General features: G+C 36.4%; 2 protein-coding genes across 3 annotated transcripts in view; both read left to right on the forward strand.

Annotated features, from left to right (window-relative positions):
- Positions 1-7,776, forward strand: part of LOC106515561 (ATP-dependent zinc metalloprotease YME1L1) — a 9,457-nt gene extending 1,681 nt beyond the window's left edge. Inside the window, exons 3-18 of one of the 2 annotated variants that reach the window (XM_014005417.1) lie at positions 851-1,019; positions 1,107-1,208; positions 1,315-1,424; positions 1,592-1,742; positions 1,830-1,937; positions 2,426-2,599; positions 2,678-2,830; positions 2,919-3,051; positions 3,133-3,195; positions 3,610-3,722; positions 4,905-5,060; positions 5,154-5,305; positions 5,396-5,522; positions 6,376-6,449; positions 6,830-6,916; positions 6,999-7,776. In XM_014005417.1, the coding sequence (XP_013860871.1) occupies positions 851-1,019; positions 1,107-1,208; positions 1,315-1,424; positions 1,592-1,742; positions 1,830-1,937; positions 2,426-2,599; positions 2,678-2,830; positions 2,919-3,051; positions 3,133-3,195; positions 3,610-3,722; positions 4,905-5,060; positions 5,154-5,305; positions 5,396-5,522; positions 6,376-6,449; positions 6,830-6,916; positions 6,999-7,139 (2,013 nt within the window). In that variant the 3' untranslated portion in view covers positions 7,140-7,776. The remainder of the gene's footprint in view (positions 1-850; positions 1,020-1,106; positions 1,209-1,314; positions 1,425-1,591; positions 1,743-1,829; positions 1,938-2,425; positions 2,600-2,677; positions 2,831-2,918; positions 3,052-3,132; positions 3,196-3,609; positions 3,723-4,904; positions 5,061-5,153; positions 5,306-5,395; positions 5,523-6,375; positions 6,450-6,829; positions 6,917-6,998) is intronic. The other variant, XM_014005418.1, reaches the window with a different exon arrangement.
- Positions 7,777-9,762: 1,986 nt separating this feature from the next.
- The window catches only part of pks1 (polyketide synthase 1), a 9,336-nt gene continuing 9,009 nt past the window's right edge, over positions 9,763-10,089 (forward strand). The window contains exon 1 of the mRNA XM_014005419.1: positions 9,763-9,978. Coding sequence (XP_013860873.1) covers positions 9,921-9,978 — 58 coding nt within the window. The 5' untranslated portion in view covers positions 9,763-9,920. The remainder of the gene's footprint in view (positions 9,979-10,089) is intronic.

Below are 10,089 nucleotides of genomic sequence, written 5' to 3' on the forward strand. Positions count from 1 at the left end.
GTGTGTGTGTGTGTGTGTGTGTGTGGGGGGGGGGCGCTCTGCCATGAGGAAGTTCGGCTTAAAGACACGTCCCATGGGCGTTTCTGTTACCAAAAGGCGTTTCTAGTCCCCACCTGTCGTTTTCCTCCTCTGCATGGCTTCCTAAAAACTCTGCAGGATTTCTCAAACATGCATGAATGAGTCAAAGCAAGGCTTTGGGCATGTTTTTTTATGAAAGTGTAACATTATAACATGATATAAAACTCAAAAAAGTTGATTTTACATGATATTGCCCCTTTAAGTTTTTTTTTCCCCCATTTATCGCAAGTCGTATTGTCATCTCAATATTAAGCCCTGTTATCGCACATTGCAGGTTTTCCTGATATTGTGCAGCTCTACTCTGGACTGTACCTTAGTGCGGCCTTTTCTAACCACATGAATAGTTTGTCCAAATCAGACACATTATTTGAATGTTATCCTGAGTGCTGGTAAAATTAGAATCAAAGTAAATAACCTCGAAAAATCATTCATTCTGGTCACAAGTGAGTTAGAATAATATTTTCAACAAGATGATACAGCAAAGTCTATCAATCATTTTTTTAAAATCTGTAATAATGCTATGCTGTTGTCTTTTTTCAGCAATGCTAAAGAAATGTAACTTTAAATGAAACTGTACATGATGATTTCTTTTTCAATAACGCTCTTTTGCACATCTTGTAGCGAACTTATCTGGATTATGTGAAAGTATAATTTATTTTATTGTATTATCAAAGTTTTTTTAAGTTCTATAAAGCTGCAAATATAGATAATCTGCCCCTGTTTTTTTGTTTGTTTGTTTTGTTTATTTATTTTTTGTTTTGTTTTTTCACAGCCAAGTGTTAGTCTGAGGGATCTGGGTCTTTCAGAGGTCGGGGCGAGTCAGCTGGACGTCCTGGTCAGCAGGTTACTGCCGGTACCGAGTCCAGAAGAGCCTCCTACTGTTAGTTCAATATGGAGGACCAGTCATGTTTCTGCAGACAGCTTCTTTCAAAATAAGCATGGTGAGCAGCTCAACCAAGTGTTTTTTTTTTTTTGAGTTATCATTTAAAAAATTAATGCAAGTGTTTTGTTTCTTTGTTCCTTCGAAGGGGTATCACAAAGAAGATTGTGGAGTTCAGGCTCTCCGCTGTTCTGTAGACAATACCACAGTCCTCTTCGAGAAGTCTGCTCAGAGCTACAGTTTCTACCTGGTACCAAAATAATCTTTATAATCCAGCTTTAGATTTAGATTATTTCAATTTTGTACAGGTTTGTTTTATGTAATTAATTGAATAACTATTGTGTTGGTCTTTGTAGTGTTGTTACAGAGTCGGGGTTTTAAGACACTTAGAACAAAGACCAGACGAATGGAGTCTAGTTATGATGGTCCAGTACAATCTGAGGCCTACACACCAGCTTTCATGAAGGTATGCCTGTAATCGATTCAACAAGGTTAAAGGGTATTTAAAACCTTTTTGTGTAAAGGAAAAGTGGATGTGTGTCCAAGGTTTAATGTTTAATTTGTCTACATGTGTGCACCTTTTTAAGATATTGTGTAAAGGTTTTAAAAGCAGTTTTTGTTTTTTTGTTACAGGGGTTATTCCTGAGGGACAAAGGAGCTGAGGCGTACTCTTTGGACCAAGTAGTGCAACAGAAAAACCTTCCTGAAAACCAGCAGGAGGCTTTCAAAATAGGTTTCACTGATGGGTTCATGAGGGCTCAAGCTTTAACTCAGAGAACACAAGGCATGTAGCTCACGTATTAATGTTTCACTTATTATATAAAGATTAAATGTAACGTAAAGTTAGTTTTCTCTGTTCTGTTTTTGACAGAATCACTGAGGAGAACCAGGTTCATCCTGCTTGCTCTCCTGCTGATTGGCATGTATGGCCTGTCGAAAACCCAGCTTTTCTCCGGTACAGGCTCCTTTTCTGATGCCGGTTTGTTTTGGTTTTTATTTTTTCATATACATGCAAATAAAGCTAAAGCTCTACATGCACACTGAAATCACACTACAGCCACGTGGCATCTTTAAGACTCATTTAAACATAAAAATTAAAATCACTGATGTCTATTTTCAGCTTTTAAATTCATGCTTTAGTTGTTTATGTATGTGGTTCAAAACACTGTGTTGCATAACAAAATATAATAAGTGTGCTCTAGTGTGCACGTCGAGTTTGACTGATAATTTAAAGCATGTTACTTTTTCTTAAAACCTCCAGTATCTATATATATATTCTAGCTGTTTATATTTTCTGCCCAGCTGAAGTGAAATGAGTAGGTGTAAATGTGAAAATACTGCGTAAGTTTGGATCTTCATGTTTACAGTGAGGGCCGCAGTAAGCATAAAAAAGTTAATTTATCTGTGATTTTAAGATGGTGTAAAGGAATATTGTTTTTAGATGTTTGTTTTTGGGACTTTTTGCAGTGAATTTCCGCACCACACCTGGCCTCTACTCAGCTATGGACACCATCCACATGAAAAATGTGACATTTGAGCACGTCAAAGGAGTAGAGGAGGCAAAGAATGAGTTGCAAGAGGTTGTCGATTTTCTCAAAAGCCCTCAGAAGTTCACTGCTTTGGGTGGAAAGCTGCCTAAAGGTATCATCAGTTTATTTAATGTGATAATGTGACAGAATACAGTATTTATTTTGTCCAAACCTAACTCCATCTCTACAGGGATCCTCCTCGTTGGCCCTCCAGGCACAGGAAAGACTCTGTTAGCGCGAGCCGTCGCCGGGGAGGCTGATGTGCCTTTTTACTACGCCTCCGGATCAGAGTTCGATGAGATGTTTGTGGGTATTGGTGCAAGTCGAATCAGGAAACTTTTCAGTAAGTTTGCTGACTTAAAAAAACGAAGAAAAAAAGAAGAGAAGTTAAGGTGTATCAAACTAAATTAGTTTTTTCATGTGATTTGTAGAAGAGGCAAAAGCCAGCGCTCCTTGTGTCATCTTCATCGATGAGTTGGACAGCGTGGGTGGAAAGAGGATTGAGTCTCCCATGCATCCTTACTCCAGACAAACCATCAACCAGCTGCTGGCTGAAATGGATGGGTATGTTGTATTAACGTTGCAACTTCTTCAATAAGGAAGAACACTTACCCCTAAACTAACAAACATTTTAATGTTTTACAGATTCAAACCAAATGAAGGTGTCATTGTTATCGGTGCTACGAACTTTGCAGAGGCTTTGGATAAGTATGTTCCCACTTTATAAAAATACTGCTTCACATAAATATTAATCGAAGTAGAACAAGTTAGGTTTGACTGAACTGTCTCAACTTGGTGTCAGCAGTTTAGAAATGTGAAAGGAAAATGCATCAAGTAGCTTAAATTAAAAAAATAGTTTTGATTGTTTTGTTGTTTTTTTGTTAGGTTTTTTTTTTCACTTTTCCTTGCATTTGTTCACTCAGTTTGTTTGAACCAGTTTCACACTACAGAGACTGGATTTCTTGTGCACATTTGCATGAGTAAATATAGTTGTTATTCTGAGGTGTTAATTTTCTTTAATCAGTCACTGTAATAGCCTCTTAAGTAGAACATTCATTTTGTAATTAGTTAGGAAATGGAGCTTGAGGTGCTAATGATTGTTGTATTGCTGCTGTGTTTAAGTGCTCTGGTGAGACCAGGCAGATTTGACATGCAGGTGACCGTCCCTCGACCTGATGTGAAAGGACGTAAAGAAATTCTCGACTGGTACCTCTCGAAGATCAAAGTGGATCCTGGTACGACTCCTTGTAGAATAATTTCAGAGTTGTAAAGTAACTAAGTACAAATACTGTTACTATACTTAAGTAGAGTTTAGGGTATCTGTACTTGAGTAATTATTTTTCGGCCTACTTTTTACTTCTACTTCTTACATTTTCACACACTTATCTGAACTTTCTACTCCTTACATTTTAAAAATGTTAAGAAGTAGAAAGTCGTTACTTTTATTTCATTTTTTCTTGTTTTCATTCCAGCTTGTTGCAAAAAATAAATTCTATCCATATAAATTGTGCTTCTTAGAGTGAATTTAATTGTGGTTGAATGAGAAGTATAAATATATAAAATTCTGATACCGTATTAGTTTGTGCACAAACAAATCATGTCACACTACAGCAGGACATAATCATTAAAATAAAAGGACTGTGCTTAAGAAGTATTTGTATTTCATGAATTATATTATTACATTTGGCCGCAGCCCTCAGACAGATTTTCATTTTGGGGTTTGAGCAGCCTTGATATATGTATATAAACTGAAACAGCTGGACTAGTGCATCCCAAATTTAACAAACTAATTATTTTAATACTTCATAGTCATTTCTGAATTTTTTTGGGGAGGTCACCTCCTAATAAATATCATTACAGAAACTAACTGCTCATTTTAAATCGTACAAAACATRTCAGATACTTTAAGACTTTTACTCAAGTAATATTCCTAAAGAAGACTGTAACTTTTTTTTTTTTAAACCAGTCATTTTTTGGTAAGACACTTGTACTTTTACTCAAGTATCACTTTGTGGTACTTTATACAACACTGAATAATTTGTTATATAGGCCTGTTGCGACAAGCATAGGGCTATAGATTAAAATGCCAACAAGTTTGCCAATTTGTTTGTTTTCTTCGTGTCTCCCTCTTTTCTACTCCTTAGCGTATGGAAGAGTGAACTCTTGTCTCCAAAGAATATTATCGTTTATTGCGATCATTTCTGAGACCTTGTATCGTCCTTAAAAATCTGTTATCCTGACAGACCCAATAGTAGCTTATAATGTGTAACCTTTATGTTTGTTCATGTTTCGAATTGCCCTTCTCTTCCTCATGAGAAAACCAAGCACATTCTGTAGCTCATTCAGTGAAACTAAACCTCAAAGGAGCTCTTTGTAAAGATGTTTGTCTCTCATCCCCTCTTCCTCTTCCCTCACAGCCATCGATGCAGAGATCATCGCCCGAGGCACAGTGGGCTTCTCTGGAGCAGAGCTCGAGAACCTGGTGAACCAGGCAGCCCTGAAGGCAGCAGTGGATGGAAAAGAGATGGTTACGCTGAAGGAGCTGGAATTTGCTAAGGACAAGATCCTCATGGGTGATTAACCACAGCGCTGTGATCAGCCCTGAAACCCTCATTACGGATCAGAGTCAGAAGGCTTTAATCTTTTCTTTGACTTTTTCTTGCCAGGTCCCGAGAGACGCAGCGTTGAAATTGATGAGAAGAATAAGACCATTACAGCGTACCATGAGTCCGGCCATGCTATTGTTGCATATTATACCAAAGATGCAATGCCAATAAATAAGGCTACCATCATGCCCAGAGGACCAACCCTTGGCCATGTTAGTTTTTGTTATAACTTCAATAGATTTGATAAAAGAAAGAAACACATCCTGTAACTAATCTGTATTGTTCTAATGTTTGCTCTCAAGGTGTCCATGCTCCCAGAGAACGACCGCTGGAACGAGACCCGAGCCCAGCTGCTGGCTCAGATGGATGTCAGCATGGGTGGTCGAGTCGCAGAGGAGCTCATCTTTGGAGACGACGACATTACCACAGGTACAAACTTCACAAGGAAGAAAGAAGCTCTGCCTTTAATTAATTATAGGGATTTGAAAGAGGTTGGACACACAGTGGAGTTCATTCTATCCTTTTTTTTTCTTACACATAAAGCAAAAATGGCAAAGCTGTGTGTGAAAAAACTACTGCTTTCATAAGATTTATGAAAGCTGCAGATGAACTAATCATCACTCTGCCCACCTCGATAAAAGCAGCTGTTTTGTCACTTTTTTGGCTCTGGAGCATAAGATATACGTGTGAAAACAAAGCCTAGATAACAACAGTGCCATTAGAGAAACGTTTTTTTTTTGCTGACCATCAATCTAAGAAGGATTACAGGTAATTTCCAGTTAAAAATTCCATATTTCTACAATGAGAGAGATTATTCACAGTGGAGAATATTTAAGACAGCCAGATATCTTTTTAAGAGTGAACATCCCAGCTAAGGTCAAAACCCAGGAGCTCCTCTTCAACAGGCCTCAGTTTGCAGGACAAAGATTAAAGTTGATGACAGAACAGCTACATAAACACATCTCAGTAATGATGTGAGGAAGTAAGAGTGTGAATAAATTCATACATGCAACTGTTTTCTTCTTATTATTAAAGGCAGAGCTACAAATGGTTGAATTAAGTTTTCCTTGACTTTGTTCGAGTTTAACAAACGATGACACAATGGGATAGTGTTGTGTGTTTTTGTAAACTTGAGGCTAAGACCAGATGAGTTTCATTGTGTTCTTTAGTGTGACTTGAAAGAGGAAACATGTTCTTTTCTTATGATTGTGTCGAATATTGTCTGTGTGCTTTTTATTAGTTTCATTTCAATAATTTCCTTTTGGCTTGTTTGTGGTTTTAGGAGCCTCCAACGACTTCGATGGTGCAACACAAATAGCAAAAATGATGGTCACCAGATTTGGCATGAGCGACAAGGTAAAAATTAAAAACTTAATAAATTTTATTTAAAATTTTAACATTTAACTTAACAGTGTTTTCTTAAAATCGTTAGACACTAAATATATTTAACTCTATAGTTCAGGGCTTCTATAAGCAGCTAGAGTACCACTTGAGATTATGTTTTTGTTTTTTTGCTGATATTTCATTTTTAAAGTTTAATATGTTAACCTTTTAAAGTGTGTATTCAAACCAGTGTTTATTTCAAAACTGTGGTTCTTCCTATATAATTACACTTCTAAAGAGCTGATTGTATCACTGACTGAAGTCACCCATTGATGCTCATGATGATCCTCAGTTAAAGTTAGAAAAGCCTTATTGTTTGTTCAGCTTTGAAGACGTCGTTTGTTTTTCTGCAGCTCGGGGTCATGACCTACCGAGATTTATCCAAGCAGAGCCCCGAGACTCAAGCTGCTATCGAACAGGAAGTCAGGGTTTTACTCAAGGTGAGTTTTCTACATCACAAATACAGATATTTTCAACTTTTATTTTTGATCAACTTCCAATGTTTTCACCTCTTTCCTGCAGGAGTCCTACGAGCGAGCTAAAAAAATCCTGAAAACTTACAACAAAGAGCACAAGAAGCTCGCAGACGCTCTGCTCAGAAATGAAACTCTGGATGCCAAAGAGATCCAGATGGTTCTTGAAGGGAAATCTCTGGACCACTAGATGTTAAAGACTTTAGTTATGTAAATAAGAAGCTGTGCAGCTGAGCACAGGCCTTTTGGTGGCCTTCTCTTTTGTGTGTTGACAACGTGACGATTAGAAAGAAAGGATCATGTTTCACTTCACCCTATGAGTTTTCTCAACACTTCCAGCAAACAAATCCTAATTTTTCATTGCAGTTTTAAAGCACTTCATAATGAGGTGTTTTTAAAAGAAAGTTCAGCTTCAGTTCAGCTTTACTCTTACAACAGAAAACCTCTGAAATAATTTTATTTGCTGTTGTTTAACTTCGTCATTGTTACCCGATGAACACTGTAGGAGCTTACAGTGTCTATATGTCAAATGTGCTCTTTAGCTGCAGTTAAGACCAAGACGTTGCTGAAGAATCATTTATCATTATTGTGTATTTCTCTCATGTATGCTGTTTTTTTCCTCTTATTTAATTGCCCAAATGTGTATTTTCTTTCATCCCAATTAGTTATAGATCCTTTTTGACCTCCTATACGATCAGCTGTAACTGATGAATGAGATGAGTTCACTGTAAATACTAGAAGCCTAACAACAGACAAGTTTGGTCTTTCTTTTTGTTTTATATATAGACAAAGACCTTGAAACTCAATAAAAAGCTACGCTCAGGAAACACTTGAGAGGTCATTCTTTTGTCATTGTCAGAATAGAAAATAGAATAGTCTTTATTGTCATTGCACAAGCCTGGACAACAAAACTGAACATGCCTCAGCTGACAGTATTATAGAAAGATGTAGGATTAGAGCAACATATACAGTAAACATACACAGTGTTGTATAAAGTACCTCAAAGTGACACTTGAGTACAAGTATCTTATAAAAATACTTTGGTAAAAGTTAAAGTCTTCTCTAAAGTCTTAAAAGTATCTGATATTTTTTGTACTTGAGTATCAAAAGTAAATTTCTGACACAAACTCTACTTAAGTATTAAAAGWACTGAGTAAAAGTGAGCAGTTCGATTTTCCAAAATGACATTTATTGGGAGGTGACCTCTCCAAAAAATATTTTTCTAACAGCGTGCAGCTGTGATGGGTTGTGTACAAGCTAATAGGGTGTCAGAATGGTATATATTTATACTTCTCATCCAACCACAATTAAATTCACTCTTATCTTGGAGACAATTTATCAGCATAGTATTTTTAAGTAATAACTTGGAATAAATTAGGAGTAACAACTTTGTACTTCTTACCTTTTTTTAAAAAAATGTAAGTAGAAAGTACCGATAATTGTGTAAAAATGTAATGGTTAAAAGTAAAAAGTACATTGAAAAATAATTACTCAAGTAAAGTACAGATAACCAAAATTTCTACTTAACTACAGAAACAAAGTATTTGTACTTAGTTACTTTACAACTGCAAATACAATATACGTACATATTTGGCAAGATTAAAAAAAACATGAATAAATAATCTTGTGCACAAAAGACATAAATCCTGAAAAACTAGTGACAAAACCAGTTTAAACAGCTGTTTTTGCACCAGTGTGAAACATGACCTCATTACATTTGTTTGTCAGAGTCACTGTCATGCAAACTCTACCCAGAATGTACCCTGGGCTGGGATTCAATCTGGCAACCTTTCTGCTGAGCGGCAGCAGCTTTACCAACTGAGCCACCGTGCTGCAGTTAACTAAAATTATTCTTCAAGCCTAAACTGGTTCATTTCTGATAAGGTGTGAGTACTTCTGGCTGACTGAAGTTTTTCTAATTGCTCAAATGTTTAGAAAAAAAGTTTTGTGATTTCTTTTTACTAATTCTTTTTAAACTGTTCTAGGCGAGATTATTATGAATGGATCCCCGACACATCAGCTCTCACTCTTAAACTGATGAAGCCATTTATACAATAAATCTGAAGTGATATATTCAGGTAAATAAAACCCAACAATGTTGTGATTTCAAAGCAAATGTGATTTGTTAGAGCTTCAGACTTTGCTTTTTTCAGAACATTTACATAAATCATGTTGATGTGGTCATTAAGGGTACGTCAGCGTATTCTTTTGAGTTGTCACATTCCAAATAATTTGTCAGTATTTTGGCCGGACTCTTGCATTTTAATGATGTTACTGTTTTCAGCTAGCTAATTAACGCAACTTCTGTTTAATAGCAGATTTGAATTCTTTCAAATTCTCTTAAAAATTAAATAGATCACATAACACGTAGCCATGGCAGAGTCCAACCAGCATTATTGCTTTATTTAACAAGAGATGGTTACTGATAAAGCATTTAAACATGTGACCTTTAAAAATGTTAATTATAATTTTTTATAGCTTTGTTCTTGTCTTGCCACTTCTCAAAGCACTTCACATGCAGACATTTTATTTACCTGTTTTCCTACACACACCACTGACAACTGATGCAGCTGAAAGAAAACCTTAACAAAACAAGCTGCTCAATATGAGCAACCATGAGACAGAAAAAAAAAACTTTTTACTTTCTGAGGTGAAGCCAAAATAAGCTGATTGTGATGAGTAGTTTTTGGTATTCTTTCATGAGACAAGAAAAAGAATCATTTACTCTTGCTGCTGACTCACCTAAACCTGCAATTAAGGGATTTGGTTCCAGCAGAGAATCTCTGAGTGGGACAATGTCTTCTTGTCACTTTTGTTTGACCAGGCCTGACATTTATAAGAGGGTGTGAGGCTGCAGAAGCCCCATTCTGACTGAAAACAGCTGAACACCAAACTTCAACATGGTGAGGCTTGAAATGTCACTGGGACAAAAGAGTAGTTAAATTCATTCTCTAAAAATCTTGACGAAACAATGGAGGACGCAGAGGACAACATAGCTGTTATTGGAATGGGATGTAATTTTCCTGGAGGTATGAATTTGAAATCATCCAGTTATCTATCTATCTATCTATCTATCTATCTATCTATCTATCTATCTATCTATCTATCTATCTATCTATCTATCTATCTATCTATCTATC

Source organism: Austrofundulus limnaeus, unplaced genomic scaffold (assembly GCF_001266775.1).
Source record: "Austrofundulus limnaeus strain Quisiro unplaced genomic scaffold, Austrofundulus_limnaeus-1.0 Scaffold30, whole genome shotgun sequence".
Classification (NCBI taxonomy): Eukaryota; Metazoa; Chordata; class Actinopteri; order Cyprinodontiformes; family Rivulidae; genus Austrofundulus; species Austrofundulus limnaeus.